At 35.1% G+C, this 18,877-nt stretch overlaps 2 protein-coding genes across 2 annotated transcripts in view; one reads left to right on the plus strand and one right to left on the minus strand.

The window, feature by feature from the left end:
* The window catches only part of alpi.1 (alkaline phosphatase, intestinal, tandem duplicate 1), a 37,377-nt gene extending 18,907 nt beyond the window's left edge, over positions 1-18,470 (minus strand). Inside the window, exon 1 of the mRNA XM_081606267.1 lies at positions 18,359-18,470. The gene's annotated coding sequence lies outside the window, so the exon portion shown is untranslated. The remainder of the gene's footprint in view (positions 1-18,358) is intronic.
* srek1ip1 (SREK1-interacting protein 1) lies at positions 6,516-9,013 on the plus strand. Its single transcript, XM_008406806.3, has 5 exons — positions 6,516-6,674; positions 7,083-7,130; positions 7,524-7,682; positions 8,091-8,163; positions 8,361-9,013. The coding sequence occupies exons 1-5, from the start codon at positions 6,662-6,664 to the stop codon at positions 8,587-8,589; spliced, it is 522 nt and encodes a 173-aa protein (XP_008405028.1). The 5' UTR covers positions 6,516-6,661; the 3' UTR covers positions 8,590-9,013.
* Positions 18,471-18,877: the final 407 nt, after the last annotated feature.

The following is an 18,877-nucleotide window of genomic DNA, read 5'->3' on the forward strand; positions in this document are numbered from 1 at the left end:
CACATGCACTCCTATTGGTTATTATTAAGAATTATTAAAAATAAATACTGAGGCTGAATCATGTCAAAACCTGGTTGGTCTCCAAGTAGCTTGATTTATTGTAACTTTTTGCAACACAGCTACTGCACCACTCAGACTCACACCAGGCAAACAGTTTCCTGCTCAGACTCTTTGCACGTAAACATCGGTGTGCCTTGTGCTTCTTATAAATCAGGTTCCCAGCTGTGAATTTCTGGAAAGTTTCAGTGCAAAATGCATCTGCCTCTCAAGCACAGAGAAGTCCTACAATAGTATAAAAAACATAAGAAATTAGGGATTTGTTTTAGGTCTCAAATACCGTGTAGACTGAATAAACATCTAATGTTGCTATTTGGCTAACATGGTAATACAACAAAGAAACCACTGTCACATACAAATTAGAAGAAAAAAAACATTCACATATCAGTTGTTAGTTATCTTAAAGGGACATGAATGATAACAAGGATGAGTCATAATAAATTGAAAGCCGAATCCTGTCTTTCTCTTTTCCTCATTTCTTTTGTTTCCACAGTTTGAAATAATCCAAAAAGTTTTTATTTCCTTAATGACCACCCAGGCCTGATGTGGGAACACCGTGTCAGGTCGTGAGGTTAGAAAACTCTGTGACTGGCGCTTGAGGTCAGACATAGGTTTATTTATCCAGCCAAGCTTCTGTCCAAAAACATCCTCTGCAGTCTCCAGGTGCTGACCAGAAAGAGTGCTAGCAGTGAATGTGGTGGAGGTGTTGTGAGACGGACAGGCTACTTCACTCAACTACAACAGAGCTGTTCATTTCGTTTTCCAAACTGAGTTTTTAGGTAGCACACTCGCATATGGATTACCGCTCTGACAAACCATGGACATTTTTTCTGTAACCACAATGGACCACCCATAGAAATATAGAGATGTTTCTAATTAAGTGAACTGCTGACTTTATTAATGACCTGTGTGTAACGTAGCATTAACCACAGGTTTTCCGCATCCTCTGTCATCTTGTTTGTTACAGTGAACATTACAGTTTAGAACATTTAGGGAGAATTTTAGAATTTATCTTCTTCACTGAACCACTTTGACTCTTTCACCAGGATGAATAAATTAAAATAAGATCTTGCTTTGAAATAGATGCTATCAACTTTTGTAAGTTGAAAGCATCTATCAACTTATAAAGGTTGATAGATGCAGCAGGGTGCTGCTGAATTTCCTTTGAGGCATAAAGGCAAACCCGTGGTTTACCTTCATGTGTGTCAAAGACAAAAAAGACGTGTAGGCCTTTCTTATTTAGGAACAATACGGTTTTATTCTTGAGTTATTAATTTTTTGTGAATACAAAACTGTTCCACTGTTAGCCGCTAGCCAAAAAAAATGAATTTTAATATTTATGTCTAGATAATTTATTACTGTCAGATAGATCCTTTTGGGTAAAAGACCACTGGACAGATTGCCAATAAATTTAACTCACTCTTACATTTCTCCAACAGGACAAATAAATTTTAATTTTGGAGCTCCAAACATTTCTGGAATTAAATAAAGCTTAACAGGCAAAGTATATGAATTTGTCTTGTGTCAGTGAAAGGAACCCTGTCATACTTAATCATGTTGCCGCGCACAGTCGAGCTCTCCAGGCACTTCCTTGGTAACATAAAACTAGGCAACAAGAACATTCTGGTTGGGGGGAAAAAGGGATTTCAGGAACCACCAGACCACTTATGTATAGCCACAGTTTGTAGCTGAATCTTTGTGCCAGAGATGTGAATTATAAATTGGAATGTTGGCTCCCAAACTTGGAATACATTATAAACTGATTTTTTTTGTTTTGGGGGGGTGTACACATTATTTCAATGCTATATTTTACTTCATACGTTTACGAAAAACCTTTATTGAAGGCAGTTAATGAAGGGTTGATGTTAGATTAGAAATTAGATTTGAAATAAGACATTGTTTTCAAATATTTTTAGATAAAAAAAAACCTAAGTTGAAGTACTTAAATGTTCTCTGAAGTAGTTACATGTATATTCATGTAACTTTTTTTTCAAATAACACTAATTTGAATTCCATAAAATTAACATTTGTAGATAGAACTCCAAGTCAGTGAAAAATAAGCAGAAAAGAAAAATATATAGTAATATAGTAATGTTAGAAAAAATACAAGCTTCACAAATACAACAGATGACATGAATACACTCAAATGGGAGCAGCAGCATACAGTGGATTTCAAAGGCTATAACAAATCATTAACTAACCTTTTGCACTTTTATGCTGGCATACATCATGTGCAGTTTCACTGCAAAGTGAACAAATCTTTTAAGGATGAAAAAAGCCTACAATGATCTGGTTGTGTGCATGATGTGTGCCACATCATGCACACAACCTCAAACTATACACTGCTAAACTACTTTTGAATTTAATTTTAGCCTTTTTGTTGTAGTTTGTTTTTCTTTTGGAAGATGTTTATCAGCATGCCACAACTAGACTTGACAATACTTGAAAACTCCAACTCTAAAAAGGTTCTCCAAATATTTCATTTTGTGAGGACATCTTAAGTTCACAGCCACCTCAGGTGAAATACAGATTTTCTGTCATATATAACTCGGACATGCTCATACCAAAACTTAAAAAGTTTTAGTTTTTGTGAATATGGTTACTTTCATTCTAGAAAATGAAATCAGTCTTTATCTTCAGCTTTCTGGTAAACACTTTTTGGCTGGTGGAACTTTTTCAGTGTTACTGGCTTGATTTTGTTTTTTATCCATGTTTTTATGTGGTCACTTATTTTCTTTAAATTTTTATTTTTGTGCCCATCCCCTTGCTGGTACCTTTGAAATATTAAATTATTTTGTCAGAAAAATCCTTCAAGAACACCTGAGCTTTTTGTTAGCTAACTTTATATATTATGTGAAACGGATGAAAAAACCTTGGAAATTATGTATAATGTCTGAATAATTTGAAGTTTGATTAAACCTGAAAGTCATACTACATTTCTTAAAAGTTTTTCAAATGAAAGTGATTTAATTCTGTCATATATTTTAAAGGACCATTTTCTTTTTATATATATATATGTTCTTATTGAAATGGATCAGATGGTATGTGAAACTACCTACTTGGCAACACTGTCACCTGCTGGTTTGATACCTAAGGTGTAAAAGAGGCTGGCTTTTATTAAAATACATATATTCATTTTACTGAATACCTTGACATTACAAAAGAAATTCTGTGAAATGTTGTGTTTATTGTGCTTGAACGTATTACATTGAACATAATTCTTATTAAGCAGTACCATCATTCCTTTCAGACATATGTTTTACATTTCATAAAATGTAAAACATTTATGGACTTCATAGGACTTATAGGACTTTAACCTGAAATAGTTTGCAATGCTTGCGAAAGGTCTTTGCAGTTTCCAGCAATACAAATTGAATTAGCTACAGACTTTCTCCTCACAGCTCCACACACACAAAACCAATCTCAGAAAACATCTGCATGTTTCTGAGTCATGATTGCTGCTTTAATCTCTCATCTGAGGCCGTAAAGCAGCAGAGATAAAGTGTGTACTTTTGAACTGTGTCGCAGCTTTGTTTCATCAACGTCTGTACAGAATATAAGATGTGAGATTAAAATTAATGTAAATGTTGAAAGGTTTGCTGCATTTAAACTACAACTTACTCATAAGGTAGCAAAAAACTAATTTTTATTTAAATTTGAGAATCAATCAAATGAAGCACTCTATTTCAAACTAAAAAAGTGGAATGACATTTATGTGCTGCATTCAAAGGCCTTAAGATGAAAGAACTTTAAAGGAGTTGTGATAGAAAACAAAGGTACTAAAATGTCAAATAGAACTTTCTTCAAGGGTTTGAATAACAGAAGTTGAAGTCTGTGAGCAAAAGACGAGATGAACTGTAACTGATCAAAGTGTCTTAGCTGAGCTAGGAGATAGGAATCAACTTGTTAAGAGTCCAATGATTTATGCAGAGTAGTAATTTAATATTTTCTTGCAGTTCAAATTAAGTATTATTTTTAGCTTTTGCAAAGACATGTAGCATCATCAGAAGCTTAGGATTTAGATAGTATGCGTGTGTGTGTATGTCTTTCTGTTCATTTGTGTCACGGCCACAGACATAATGATGAGAGCATGTCTCGGGGCCCCACATCTGTCAGCATTTTCCATTTGCCAGACTGGCTGTCGTCGATTAACCCTTGACAAAAAACCACAACTGGGCTCTGCTGGGAAATCAATCATGAAAAGGTGCAGTGATTGCTAAAAACTTTATTTTATTGTTTAGAGCGATTGGGGATAGTAAAACAAATACTATTTATCTGATGTTTAAAGGCTTTGGCACGTAGCTCTGGTGTCGACCACTGCCCATCTGGCACCCTAAAACACTCATCTGGCCCAGAACATTAACTCAGCACTTTGACCTACATTGTTAGTTTTAGGTTGCCTGCACAGTTTCAAACATCTGTAAGTGACTTTAAAAGAATTACAGGAGAATAAATGACACACAGGTTATTTTTTGTCTTGATAAAGTACTATGAATTTTTTTTTTTAAAAAAGGTTCAATAAAAAAAATTTAAAAAAGAGGCCATGGCTTCTTCTTCTTCTTATGGCCTGGGAAGAAAGGCCACCAGGGATGTTGACTTACCCAAAAGCAGATTTAGCTCTTGTAGACAAGATGCTGATTCTGGAAAATGGGTTGGAACATATATTAGTGATTACTAAATTATCTGCAAGTATTTGCACATGGCCCAATGAAAGCATAAACATGTAAATTGTCAGATGCATATTTAGTTCTCAAGCTTGGTTTAATCTCTTCAACAAGAACTACAAATACACTGGCACTGTTTGCTGCACAAATTATAGCAGCGACTTTGGCTTTCCAGTGGATAGAGGTTTGTTTTGATACTAAGACATGAAAGTGTTCTGGAAATAAACTCTGAGATCAGTATGCAACGAGAGCTAAAACTAAAGTAATAGTTCTCCAATGTTTTTATAACAAGTCCAACCTCAGTTCAGGTTTTCCAAGTCCCCAAACCCTGACATTTTAAAACAAAACTCCAACAGAATTTTGTAGTCATGTAACTAACTATCTGTTATATTTTTAACCAAGAAGCCAACATTTCAATTTGGAAAGTCAGAGGCTTCTCATCTTAACAAGGTTTTAAAATCCAATATGGAAGTCATGTATACATAATAAAAAATATGTCAGGTTTACCCCAACACTCAACCAAACAATGCTTAAAAAATTCCTTTAAAAAAATCAAAATTGAATTATTTTGACAATAAGACATGCTTAGTGTGAACCAAATGAAGCATTCCAAAAACAGAATCTCATACCAACTGTGGAGCATCGAGCTAGGATCATCATGGTTGTTGATGCTTTGCTGCAGCATTAAGTGACCAGAACACCATAATAGGACCCACTATGAGTTCTATCATGTTTTAAAGGTGCTGAATAAAATGTGAGATCATGTGTTTACCTGCAATTAAGTGTTTTTCTTTTTCATAAAAATAAAACACAACACGTTGATACATTAACATTTCTTAATGAATGAATGAAATGGAGTAGCATATTTTTCATGACAGCTTAGTGAAAGCTTCAAGAGAAATTGTAATTTGTTCATTTACATGTCACTGCGCAACATTTGAACAAATCAGTTTGTTTAAAACCAACTGGTATTCTAGATTGAAATATGAGCACAATTCATTTGAGTTAGATATAATTCCAAAATCAAAGTTCTGACTTCAGGGTTTGTCCCTGGTACACTGACACTCGCCTCAATTCATCCTGATGCTTCATGAAGTTTTCTCCACTACTTCTCTTTCCATCAAAATACTTTCTCATCCTTTTAGTTTGGACTTGTTAAGTCTTGTGGTTGACCTGAATTTAATAGCAACTTCTCTTCAGAGTATTTCTACAGCAGCTCATTTAGCAATGCTGATACTTATACAGCAGTTTGGGAACCAAGGGACTAGATTATTGCAACAAATACATAGGATGGTGAGATGACATAGTTAACAACAAAAGGCAAATGTAAAAAAAAAAATTGTATCTGGAACAGTGAAAAAAGATTTAGCAATCTCGCAGACAAAAACACAAAAAATATTGTTCATTAAAATCAAAAGTTTGGTATTATGTATTGAAAGGCTAACTGTGTTATATCATGTTAACAGAAAAACTGATCTTTAAGAGGTCTATATACCTTAAAATTTTTATTTTAGTTGAATAATTTAAAAAAAAATCACAAGTATTAAATTTACTATTGGACTTATAAAGTAAAAAAACTAGATTACTACATTCTTTATACTGCTTTTTGTTTATTAAGTTTTTTTTATTTTTTTTGCCTGCCTTGTATTTATTTAGTTAGTTTTTTTTAAAAGAAAAAAAATAGGAAAAGATTAAAAGCCTTGCTCCATAATATGTATATATGAAGTACGTGCAGACTGTCGTCGCATTTTCAACACGGACCAGAAGATGGCGGCTTTGCACAATGTGGAAAGCTTCGAACATACAAAGCAAAGAAGAAGACAGAGGAACCTGGTAGTTTCTAGAAATATATGTTTCCGGCCGACGGTATTTTGCCTTCGGACTTCGCGCTTAAACAACATACATTTTTCAACAGCATTGACTTTGTCCCATAAACTATAATGGCGCTTCCTGGTATGTATTTTATTTCTGCTGTTTCTTGGTTGCTATTATCGGAGTGATGTTAAGCAAAGGCTTGGACAATAACATTACAATTAAAGTAGTGCTAACCGGATGATATCTCCGTATTAATTTTAAACATCAAATAGTTAAGTAATTTATACCTGAGATGAGACCTTATTTTTCTTTTAAGCAGAAGGTACTGTTTGATATTTGTATAGTTTATAAATTAACAAATGGTACAATTTTAGCAGGGGTTTAGGGGTTCTAAGGCAAAAGGATCTTTTATATCGTTTTACTGATCTACCACTGTTGAAGGTCAGTCAATGGATGTGTTATAAAAATATGTATCTTCATTATTTATGGTAAGGCCCACTGGTCTGTATTTAATTATTTAACTTTTTTCCTTTTGTTTTCTTTCAGGACCTAATAAGGACAACATCAGAGCTGGGTGTAAGAAATGTGGATATCGTAAGTAAAGCTTCACACCACAATTTAGAGAACAAGTTTTCTGTACTAATTATAATGCAGTTTTACTTCTAAAGGGGTTTTGTTCGTTGTGAAGTTGCAGTTAATTCGAATTGTGCAGGTTATATTCACTTGATTGCCACGCTCGTTTAGAGGATTGGGAGAAGGCAAAGGAGAGATTTTGTTTTTGTTCTTTTGGAAGCAATACAAGTGTGAACAGTTTTTAGTTTGGTCAATTTCAATGAAAATATTAATAGCTTTGTGTGACTTCATCACCTTGGCTAATAATTCTGACCTCAACTGTAAATGTCACATTGAAGTTAGGTGTAACGCCATTCTTAGTTCTGATGCCAGTGGTTCCTTTCTCCTAATGCTCCCTTTTCACCTATTTTGCAGCGGGCCATTTAACATTCGAGTGTCGAAATTTCGTCCGAGTTGACCCCCAGAAGGACATTGTTCTGGATGTAAGCAGCACCAGCAGCGAGGAGAGTGAAGACGACGTGCCTGCTTCTCAGCACAGTGAAAAATTGGGTCGAAGTGTTCTGCGCCAAAAAGGTTGGATTCCATGTCAAGCATTTTTTAAGTACAAATTCATATAGATAATTTTAAGAAAACTATGCAAATACATTGCACTGTTGCTGTCATCATTGCAAATGACATATTTATGTGTGTGTCTTGTGTGTTTGTTGATGAATCTCAAACACGAAAACACAAATAAGCACTAATGTGAAGTTTAGTTATAGCATCTGGAAAGTATACACAGCCCTTCCCATCTTCCGCTTTTTGCTATGTTACAACCATATTCAGCCTTGTTCAGAACAGGAATTACAGTGAGGTTTATATGTAAATGCTCGTAATAGTAAAATGTTCTTCTGAAATACATGTGCTCCGTTATTAAAATATTAAGGGTTTTTTTTTTTTTTTCGAACACTGACCTTTTCTTTCTACAATGTTATGTTTCAGGTTCTCATGATGAAGATGACAGAAAAAAGAGACGTAAACGAAAGAAGAGCAAAGACAGAAAATCAAGAAAAAGGTTAGTTTAAAAAACACAGTTCAGCTTCAGCATAAAATCTTTACTTAAATGCTCTTGATTTGATGTGAGAAGAGTGCAGAAATATATATTCATAATGACACTTTGTAAGGTTGAAGTACATACAGGACCTGACCAATAACTAAGCTCTCCATGTTCCTTTTAGCTCAATTATTATTATTTTTTTAATTTTCACTTAGATCTGCATCATCCAGTGACGACGGACCAAAAAAGAGAAAGAAACACAGCAGATCCAGCTCCTCATCAGACGAGGAAGACGGGAGAAAGAAAAAGAAACAAAGTCACAAGAAGAAAAGCAAAAAACCCAAAAAGGAGCATGGGAAACATCACAAAAAGAAAGAGAGAAAAAGAAAACATAAGTCATCCTCCTCTTCTTCATCAGCTAGTGAATCATCAGAAAGTGACTGAACCACCAATCCGTAGCCTCAGGATGTTAATGAAGCAGATCATGTATATTGTGTCTTATGACTTTGGTGTAAATAGTTTGAATCACCTTTTTTTTTTATAACGTGTCACCATACACTGCTGCGTCTTTAGATGGTGACATTATGACGCCGTTATCTGTTGGCGCTCTGCATTCTCAATAGCTGGTACAAGGCACACTACATCCTGTGATAACGTTTTGCCTTCCTTTCCCAGACCTATCGTCATTTGCTGTATTTATGCACAATAATTTCAATTTCATCAGATGTACTCCATCATATGTGCATTGGTTTTACATGTCATAAAGGAAGACATTGTATTACTACACATAATTCAGGTTAATGGCTGTGCAGATTTTTGTTTTATCTCCTTTATGTATTTCATTCTGTATTAAAAGGTCAAATGTAAACTGAACTCCTTGAGTTTTATATTACAGTGACTTTGTGGTGACATGTCTCGTGGTATAGATAGTGAGTTCAATAAATTACTACTACTTATTAATGCTTGGTAGCTATACTATGGGTCAGTATTGGAAAGACACTTTTTTTTTTCAATCCAGAAGTTTGGTTTATAATCATACTAAATCCCTGATAGGTGTTGGTGTTAGTGTAAATGTTCATGCTCCAATTGCCTGTCGCTTCTGCTTTTTTTCCCCATTACAAATTCTTTGTGATTCAGTAGTATTTAGTATTAATTTTACTCTCATGTTCTTTCATAGGTGACTCCTTATACCTCTGTGTGCTTTCTCTTTGATCATTTTATCCATCTATCCATTCATCCGTTTTTGTCTAAAGGTGAATTCATGGTTCCTTTTTCCACATAATGTAACCAGTAGTGCTTATGATTAAAAAAATAATAATTATGTGATCGGTATCGGTGATCGGCCCTCATGGGTGATCGGAATCGGCAGGAAAAAACCTGATCGGCACATCTCTAATATATATATATATATATATATATATATATATATATATATATATATATATATATATATATCCCTCAACCAGATAAAAATTAATACTACTCACAACTGAAAAAAACATGTCTTTCAGACTGTTCTATTGTTTTAAATCCAATTTATTAATTTTTTTACTGTAGGAGAGCATGTTTACTACTGACATATGTCAGGCAGAGGGCAGCAACACACTTCATAGTAAGGGCTGATCACTACAACGTGAGAAATCTTATTGATAATTTCTAAAATCTCCGTCATTGTCTTTGTTTAGTTTGACAAAAATTAGCTTAGTTTGACTCAATATTTGTAAGCAAGCATATCAGGAAGCAGTAAGTCCCCTAACTAGTCTTATATGTGATGTTATGTAATATCATCTAAAGCTCTGAACCCCCCAAATAATGAATAAAATTAGAAAAAAAGGTGATCTTAAATCAAATCATATCGACAGTAGATGATTTGATTGCATTTTAGAATATTGAAATGGCTCACATTCTATGTATCCTGAGGCCCCCTAGTGGTGATTTTGGTGCAGAATTTATCAACAGAGATTAAAGCCATCATTTCTCCTGTTAATGTGCAATGGAAGCAATCAAACAGACAGATCCACAGAAGTTGTTGCAAACTTTCCGACTCTTCTTTGACTCGCCAAACAATCATGAATGGGCAGCTGTGCTGCTTTGGCTTGTCTCCATAATGGAAGAAGCCTCTGTGTCAAACATCAATCTAACTACAACAAATGTTTGGAAGGATTTTAATGAATACAAAGAGCCTTTTGTATTACATTCTGAGAGGGATATCTGACTCCTGCATGCATGAGTCATATTCAATTTACACGCAAACTTTTCTGTCAAAAACTTGAATATAATGAAATTTCTTCTACTAAAATGGCAAAAGCTTGCATCTTCACTAACTCATTGGGGTGGACAGAGAGTGATGCCAGCAGGAAGTTGGACTAAGAATCAACAAACATCAGATTCCAGCAACCATAGACCAGAGATATTTCTCAATGGGCTTTTGTAGTACGCAGAAGTGGCGTAAATGAAGAGAAAGTGAAATACATTTTCTTTTATTGGATTTATATGACAGGACCCGATGTGTAATATTAATTAAATCTTAAATGGCCTGAGCTTGTAAAGAGCTTTATCTAGCTCAGACTGCTTTGAAGATTCCAAAGCACTAACCAGTCATTCACCCCATTCATGCACACACTCACACGATGACGGTGGTAAGCTGCATTATAGCCCGAGTTGCCCTGACAGTTCCTATTGGATTTATTGAAATAATTTTGAAGGTTGTATCTAAGTAACATGTGAGTTTACAACATTTCTGGTGTCAATGCCGGAGTTGTTTCATTTGCAGTTTTCTAACATGGATCTTTACATTTCAGCGCAGTAGCCTGCCACATTAGGTGTAGATGGTTTTGCATGATGGGAGAAAACGTTTTATGGTCTTATCAAAAGCCTATTGTTTGTTGAACTTCATATTTGTACTTTATCTGCACCATTGTATCTCCCTAATCTCAGAAAACCACAGAAAAAAAACAAAAGCATTAGATTATTATCTATTATCTTTTTCTGAAATCAAAAGCACCTTTATTGAAAATGTGCTAAAGACAATCAAGCCATCAGTAATCTGTAATGTGTGTAGCACATACCTTTTACATAAAATAGTTTTCCTGCTCCAGAGCAGTTTCAATTGTTTCCTCAGACTTGGAGTCATTCAACACCAATAGTTTAATAAGAGTTAATATCATAAATATCATAATTCACAATTTACAATTTCAGGATTTCATGTTACAGTGCCATATTTTGAACAGAAACCTTTCTGTTCAAAACCTAGTTGTATTATTTGAAATGTTTGAAACACACTTAGAATGAGACAATTATGCTGGCTAAAGTGATAGCTTGTTGACATTTTTGAAACCAAGAGGAATTTCTGAAGTTTGAGGGAGGTGTGTGTTTGGAAAATATTACCCTTACACTGTACTTAGATATCATCAAGTGAAAGAACTGTTAACTAAGTGTTATTTTCAATTTGTAACTTTGTTTTGTGTAGTTAAATAGTTGGGATAAATAATTATTAATAATTAATTACAAATTAAATCATGGATTTTATTACCTACTAGTTTTTGCTGGTTCTTTGTCTACTTTATAGTGTAATTTAAATGTTAACATATAACAATGTATAACATCGGTAGTACTGATACTAGATAGATATTACAACCTTAGAAAATTTCAAAAACCTGTTTCTTCTTTTAGTGTTCAGTAGAGATAACCCAATGGAGAAAAAAAATATCACTTTTTTAGAGGAGTTTGTTTTAGAGAAATGATACTGTTTACTTTAGGAACATTAACATAAATGTTCCTGACATGATATTTGCTTCCAAAAGAGGCTGCTAAAATAAAAGACATGCAACTCGAAACATCTCTTCCACTTCTCATTGCCAATCTTCAAAAGAAATAAAGTCTAGCTCTAGACTTGAAATGTGCCATTAAGGTAACAACAACCTCTGGATAAATGTTACCACTGACTACTGAACAAAGTTTTTGAAGTGTTTACTACAAAAAAAAGAAAAAGAAAAGAAAACAAGCAAAAAAAAAAAACTTAGAAGCAACTTTAACAGTGCAGATGGCCAGAGGACAAACTTGATGCAGGCAGGGAAATGAAGTTGAAGCAGTGCTACCATGTGCAGCCACATTGAAAAAACCATATGCTGTTTGTATAAGAAAACAACTAGGTTTTCCTGTTTGCATCAGCTCATTGGTTTTTATTGAGCCTTTTTGGCTGCAGGATAGCAGAGAGCAAATGGGACTCCATTGAGCCGTTTAAATGGAAATGAGATGGTCAAACTCATCACTTAGAGTTCAGCTGCAGCAGAATGGCAGCTCATCCCCAACAAAAACATCCTTAAGGCACTGATCTCAAACATTAAGAAAATATGTTCTTCAAATATGACTTACCTGAAACACTGAAAATATTGGTAAATGGTTTCTCATTGTCAATAGGTGTATTTTCAGTTTGTTTTCTACAAAGATACCTTTGTTTGATGGTTTCAAAGACTTAGAGAGTTTTTAACTTCGTGGATTTTGTTTGTCCCCCTCATTTTCACACCATCAGGAATTATCCAGGCAGACGTCAAACCTGCGGCTTTTTAGCTATGAGTCTTGCTTCACTTTCTGATCACCATTAAGACATAATATCTCCCACCCCCACAAAAAAAAAAAAAAAAAAAAAAAAAAAATCTAAATCCCTTATGCAGCACTTTGGTGGGAATAACCCAAGCTGAGAGATGGCGCCGGTTTAGTGTCTGCAACCACTGTTGAAATATTATTTCAGAGGCAACCAGTAGGCGCGTATTGGACTACAGTGAGTACGGTGCTTGTGAAACGCATTAAGACCAATGGGCAGTTTGGAATTGGAGGCTTTACATTTGCTACCAATTTAGCTCCTTCATCTTAGATTTCGTTCCTTGCTTCCTCTCTTGGCCCTGAAACCAGGCCCAATGTTGCAAATGACCTGTAGGATAAATAGACAGCAGGTTACATGACCCCGGCCATCAAAAATGTAGGGTGTAATTAATACTACATAGCTGCACATGAAGCATGTTCAGCATTCTCCCAAAGCCTGCAGGAAAGGAAAACGACAGGGTGAATGGGGTGAGTCTCTCTTCCCTACCCTCTCTTTTGGTCAAAACCTCTCTTCTTTTTTTTTTTCCCAGAGGTCTGTTATTACCGGCCTAGTTCCTGGGTTCTTCTCGGGAGCAGAGCTTGTTCGTGTAAACCTTGTGGTTTTCAGAAATCGCTGGACTGACTGGGTGGTTTTCAACAGGGAATTAACACCAGATCGTATTGGATCAGGATCAATAGGCAGCAAAAAACTTGCCTGAACTGCTTGTGCAGCTGGTCTAGGTCTGAGAAGTTTCCTGACTCTTGAAATATAGGTCAGGTCATCATGACTATATGGTCTAAAATGTGAACCTTTCTGATGCTTTCCCTGTAGCAAAATTAAACCATTGAAGTCTATCATTGAAACAAAACTAGACTCATTACAGTCCACATACAGTCTGAAGAAAAATATATAACAGAGTTCTGAACATATCCAGAGATTTATCACAACTTCTCCTTGAATTGTTTTGACTTCTGCCACCAAGGAAACAATATGGTAACATGAAAAACAGAACCACCAGACCCATAGCTTTCTGTCACAAGTTAGTTAAGAAGTTAAGATGATGACTGCGACAGAAACCAGTAGTGAAAAACCGAACACCATGAGTTTTCCTTGTGCTCCCCTTTTTCCTTCAAAGCTGTTTTGTGCTCAAAAATTAATATACAGAAACTCAAATTTTTTTAATTTTTTTAAACACAAAATAACAGAAATAAACTCAACAAAATCAGTAGCAAAGAGAAATATAAAAACATATTGGATGCACATATTATAACACTTTCCACACCTTGTTTTCTTCAGCAAGATACTTTAAAGTACTAATCTGAAGGATTTTTGAACCGTAATAAAGCTTATGGCTGTCCAAGTACCTACAAATTTTTAGTTACATTTATTTTTTTTCTTGATGTTCTTGGTCATTATCTTTTCCATATTTCTGAGAAGAAAAAATATCGAGGTCCAGAAATGTCTGCTAATAACAAGGACATTGGACCGTCTCCCTTGTGATTTTTTTTTTTTTTTTTTTTTTTTTACTGCCTGATTCCTTTTGCAGGGAGTTGGGTAATATTTCTTTAACAGAAGTATTCTACACATGTGCTTTATGTTATGGTAAATAAATAGTATTCAAAGTTACTTTTTTAGAACTTAGAAAATAGCTATTCTTTTTTTTCTGCACATATTAAGACATAAATATAATTGAATTGCATTGTTTAGTTTCCTTTCTTCATCTTCACATTGAGGTGTGTGATACATTTACTTTGCCACTTCACCAGGTCTTATTCCTGGCTCTGTTTGCATCTGGTCACTTAATCTCAAGTGTTCAGATTCTCAGACTCTAAAATGCATGATGGGAACTAAATGCATGATGGGAACTTGAGCTTAATGTCAGGCCTGTGGCCAATGCTGTGGAAGACTCTAATGCCATTTTTGAAAAGGCCTGCTTTCTTTCTTTCTTTAACTTTAAAACTTGGAGAAGCTAGGCCACATGTCAAGAATACGATCTTGGATTGTTTAAAAAATATGACAGGTAACAAGTAGAATAGAAGCACTTTATCCACATGTTTTTATCCCTTTAAATCAACCTATTGCACAACATATAAAGCTGAGAAGAAATGCCAGAGAAGAACTAAAAAACTTTCCATGCATCCCTCAGTATGAGTTCCTTTAAGATGATGTCTTATGTTTTCATTTTGTGCTTTTGACATCTGGGTTTCTTCCTCTTCGCCTGACATGTTCCATCTGTCCCCAAAAAGCCACAGAAGGTAGCAGGAGGAGTGGCGCTGCTGACAATTAAGCACCAAAAAAAGAAAATTACAACAGAACCAACAGCTTCAGCACCACAGATCTTTTCCTCTCTGCTGCTCGGACGAAGATGGATGTTTTACATGTCCCCAACATCAGACACATGTGGCTTTTTTGTAAAGCCAACAACATGGTGTCATCTCCATGTCGGGCACATCTGCTCACTCTTACTCTGGTTTTAGAGTTCTTTCCACTCCACATTTATATGGAAAAGTGTTTCATGCCTTTGTTCTTTATTCTGTGGGGGGTTTGTGTCTTTTTGTTTGAAAGAGACATCAAACAGGATCTAGGGGGCACATGATGGCCTGACGCTGATGGAAATTGTTATTTTTCATCATCATTCATCATAAGAAACAAAACAAAACAAAAAAAAAGCTCTAGAACAAACGTCATGACTGGATTTTTTTCCCCCCCTCCCAGACGTTTTTACACACTTTTTGAGTGCTACTGTGTGAGTGGCCTAAAACAGTGCTTTGGAAATCTTTTCATACTTGTTGAACTTTTTAAAATGTATTATTTGTACTCGGACTAGTGCTAAGTATGCCTACATTTCAACATTTATAAATTAAGCTGATTTGTAATATCTCTCACTAGGTGGGCTCTTGGCCACATAACAAAATAAATGCATACAAAATTGAAAATAAAAACCAGTAACATCAGGATGATAAATTTGTAAATCATACATGACTACATCACAATTCTTTCTTAAGAAACGGATTCAGCTTTAGTCTAATGAAATGCGACTTTGACTCCAGTTTTAGTTGTGCAGGGAGAGGATTCAACATAGCTCCCCATACAGATAAAGTTGTTTATCCCAGAGAAGTTTACGTATAGAAACCTTACAATTTCCGATGCTTCATGAGTTACTGAATTTCCTAAGCACGACCAAAAGGTCACTGAGCGCCCTAGGAGTCTTACCATGCATGTTTGAATACTTTATAACACTTTCAAAATTCATCAAATTCAACTTTTTGAGACCATGACAGCCTTTATACGGAGCCCTTGTTATACCTGTACTATGTAACAAAACATTTTATGGAGATTTTTTTTTTTTACCCTGCTATCTCATGGGGGCACCAAATTGTTTCTTCCTAAGTGCAGTATCTACCTCATAAACTGACAAAAGTTCTCAAGGCAAAACAGGCAGACTCCGTAATTGTCTAAGTGGTCGGTTGCGTATAAGAGGGGGTGGGGGGCTATTAGGTAGCTGTAGAGGAATAAATTCAGTGTGGGTGTTTAAGTGTGGGCTGTTTGTTAACGTCTGATTTGATGAAAGCAATTATTTATTCATTTGACGAGCTGAGCTTTCATTTCCGAACATCAATAGAGTTTAATTTTCTAGTAATTATTAAGCAAATTCTTGACTAACCACCTTTTTTTCCTCTTTGTAATATCACAGGGAACAGCTCTTTTATTCAGGAAAAAAAGCTGCTTTTGTATTCAACCTCAACAGGCTGTCACTATAAATAGGGACTTAAAATTAATTTTCACAAAGGGACATGAATCTAATTCATAGAATAATGGTAAGACCCAAAGCTAAAAAACATGAGGAAAACTAATTATTTGGCAATAAGATCAATTTAACAGCTGGTTGTTGACAGTATCATGCCAAAGTTCAAGCTTTTGAAAAAAAATTATATTTTCTGTTATTTTACAAAAAAAAAAGCTGAATTAATTGTCAATAAAACACAAACCAATAATTATTAGATTTTTCAGTTAATGTACCTGTGGTGTTCAGGTGAAAATTTAAAAAGTCACAGACACAGGATGACAGAAGTTGTCAGATACTTCTCAGAAAAACAAAAATCCCCAAAACCAGTAAGTATGGACATTTGGTAAAGAAATCTTCCAAGGTATTAAGTGTGAAGAAGCATAGTAAATACATCTCTCTGAAGTAACTGGACTTGTAAAAATTAGTCCATCCATTTTAAAGGAGAAGTTTTGAAGTTCTTGGATCTAAATACCAATGTTGAGTCAAATAATAGGAGGTTCCGATAATGAGTAATAATTTATATATCTGCACGAATAAGACCGTTTGGATTTAACTCTGCTATGGTGGAGTAATGGCAGCACCTCTCCAATGTGCCTAAAAGTAAATGGTCAGTATATAAAACCTCATCACAATTTTTTTAAACCATATGACTAATTGAAACTGCATGTTCTGAGAACTTTTCTAAGTTTGATGTGAAGAGCAAACAGCAATTTGTATTCTGGGCAACTAGATGCACAGAAACTCCGAAATGCCATTAGTAATGTATCGAGTTACCCAACAATATCTTAAGAGCACTACATATTATCAAGGTTTTTGGTCACTCATTCAAATTCATGAACTCATGTGTTACAATCATTTCCATGGCCACGGGTATGTAAAAATCAAGCACCTAGAAATGCAGCCCTCTTCTGCAAACGTGTTTAACATTGGGAAGAATACTGCAAGAATAGCAAAGTCTGTAGCATCTGCTCTTATAAATATACTGTGAAAGACAAATTACATATTTGTCAGTGATCATTCAAAATCGTTGAATTTCATTTAACTAAATATGTCAATTCACTTTACTTTATCTATATAGTTCCAACTTGCTGGAGAGACTGGTGGATCGAATGACCAGAGCAACTGAGATCAAGTTCAATCAACATAACCACTGGTCTTTACAATAATTCCTTTGATATTTTCAGTTCTATGTTTCATCTACTGTTTCCATCAGCATTAGCAAGCCCAACATACAAAAGTGTTTTGATAAAAGTGTTTTTTATTATCTTCTTGAGGCTTCTTTCCTCTTAGAATGACAACTTCTTCTCTTGAACCTAACCACAAGCAACTTATCCAACCGCCAGCTTTTGGCACCCACACTAACTACATTAGATTCAAATTACCTGATTTTTTTTTTTCTTTCATAATTTGATCAGAACATAAAACTACCATAAAGTTACCATAACAACCGTGTTACTTAAACTTTAAAAATAGTTCAGGTTCTGCTGAAACCTTCAGCCTGTAACTTAGTTATTCTTTTCCTATTGCCAAAGAGTGTGCCTCAAACTTCACAATGGGCTACAGTTTAACATTATTAATTTTGAAATGGGGTATTTTTGTTTTACCTCAAACAAATATTGTATAACTCTGAAGGAGGACTTTACGTCTTCACTATAATCTCTACTACAACTTTGAATCCTTCAAATAGGGGATAATAACAATGAGGCAGCACAGAACCTCCCTAAAGTACTTATAGAAGATTCCTAATTTCTACTTAAACCTCTTACCACCAAGAAAGTATTGTTATTTTTCATTCATGGCTTCAAACAAGCCTATTGTAAAAACTGGGAAAGAGTATAACTCACAGAGACGGTGGGAACCAATGATGTTTTCCCAGTAATTTCCTTCTGGACTCGGGTAAAACCGCGCCTGCACCGCATGGGAATGGCAGTTCACAGCTACAGGGAAAACAGGGAAAGAAAAGTAAGAGATACTGAGATACTGGAAATCTACACAGTTTCATTTGAGATTGAGTTTCAAGTAAGACTTCAGTGTGAATGTCATAAAGATGCTGTTTACGACCAAGTTCTGCTTTACCAGCTTATCCTTGTAAAGACTGATGACCAACTTCTCGATTCATTGGGCAAAGTACAACCTTGACAGGAAGTCGCCTTCTATCACAGGCCTACATACATGTTAGACAATCCAAGTTAAATACTTGTTTTCCATGTATTATGCATTGGCTATTAGAATGTCTTGTTTGTCCACAAAACAGTCCAGTTTCTGTAATTCTCTACTTAAGCTATTTGGCTATTGCCCTCTGGCAGTTCCTGGTAGTATGTAATTACTTTATATATGGTAATCGGCCAAGTTCAGTGTCCATT

Source organism: Poecilia reticulata, chromosome 4 (assembly GCF_904066995.2).
Source record: "Poecilia reticulata chromosome 4, P_reticulata-male-v2, whole genome shotgun sequence".
NCBI classification, from domain to species: domain Eukaryota; kingdom Metazoa; phylum Chordata; class Actinopteri; order Cyprinodontiformes; family Poeciliidae; genus Poecilia; species Poecilia reticulata.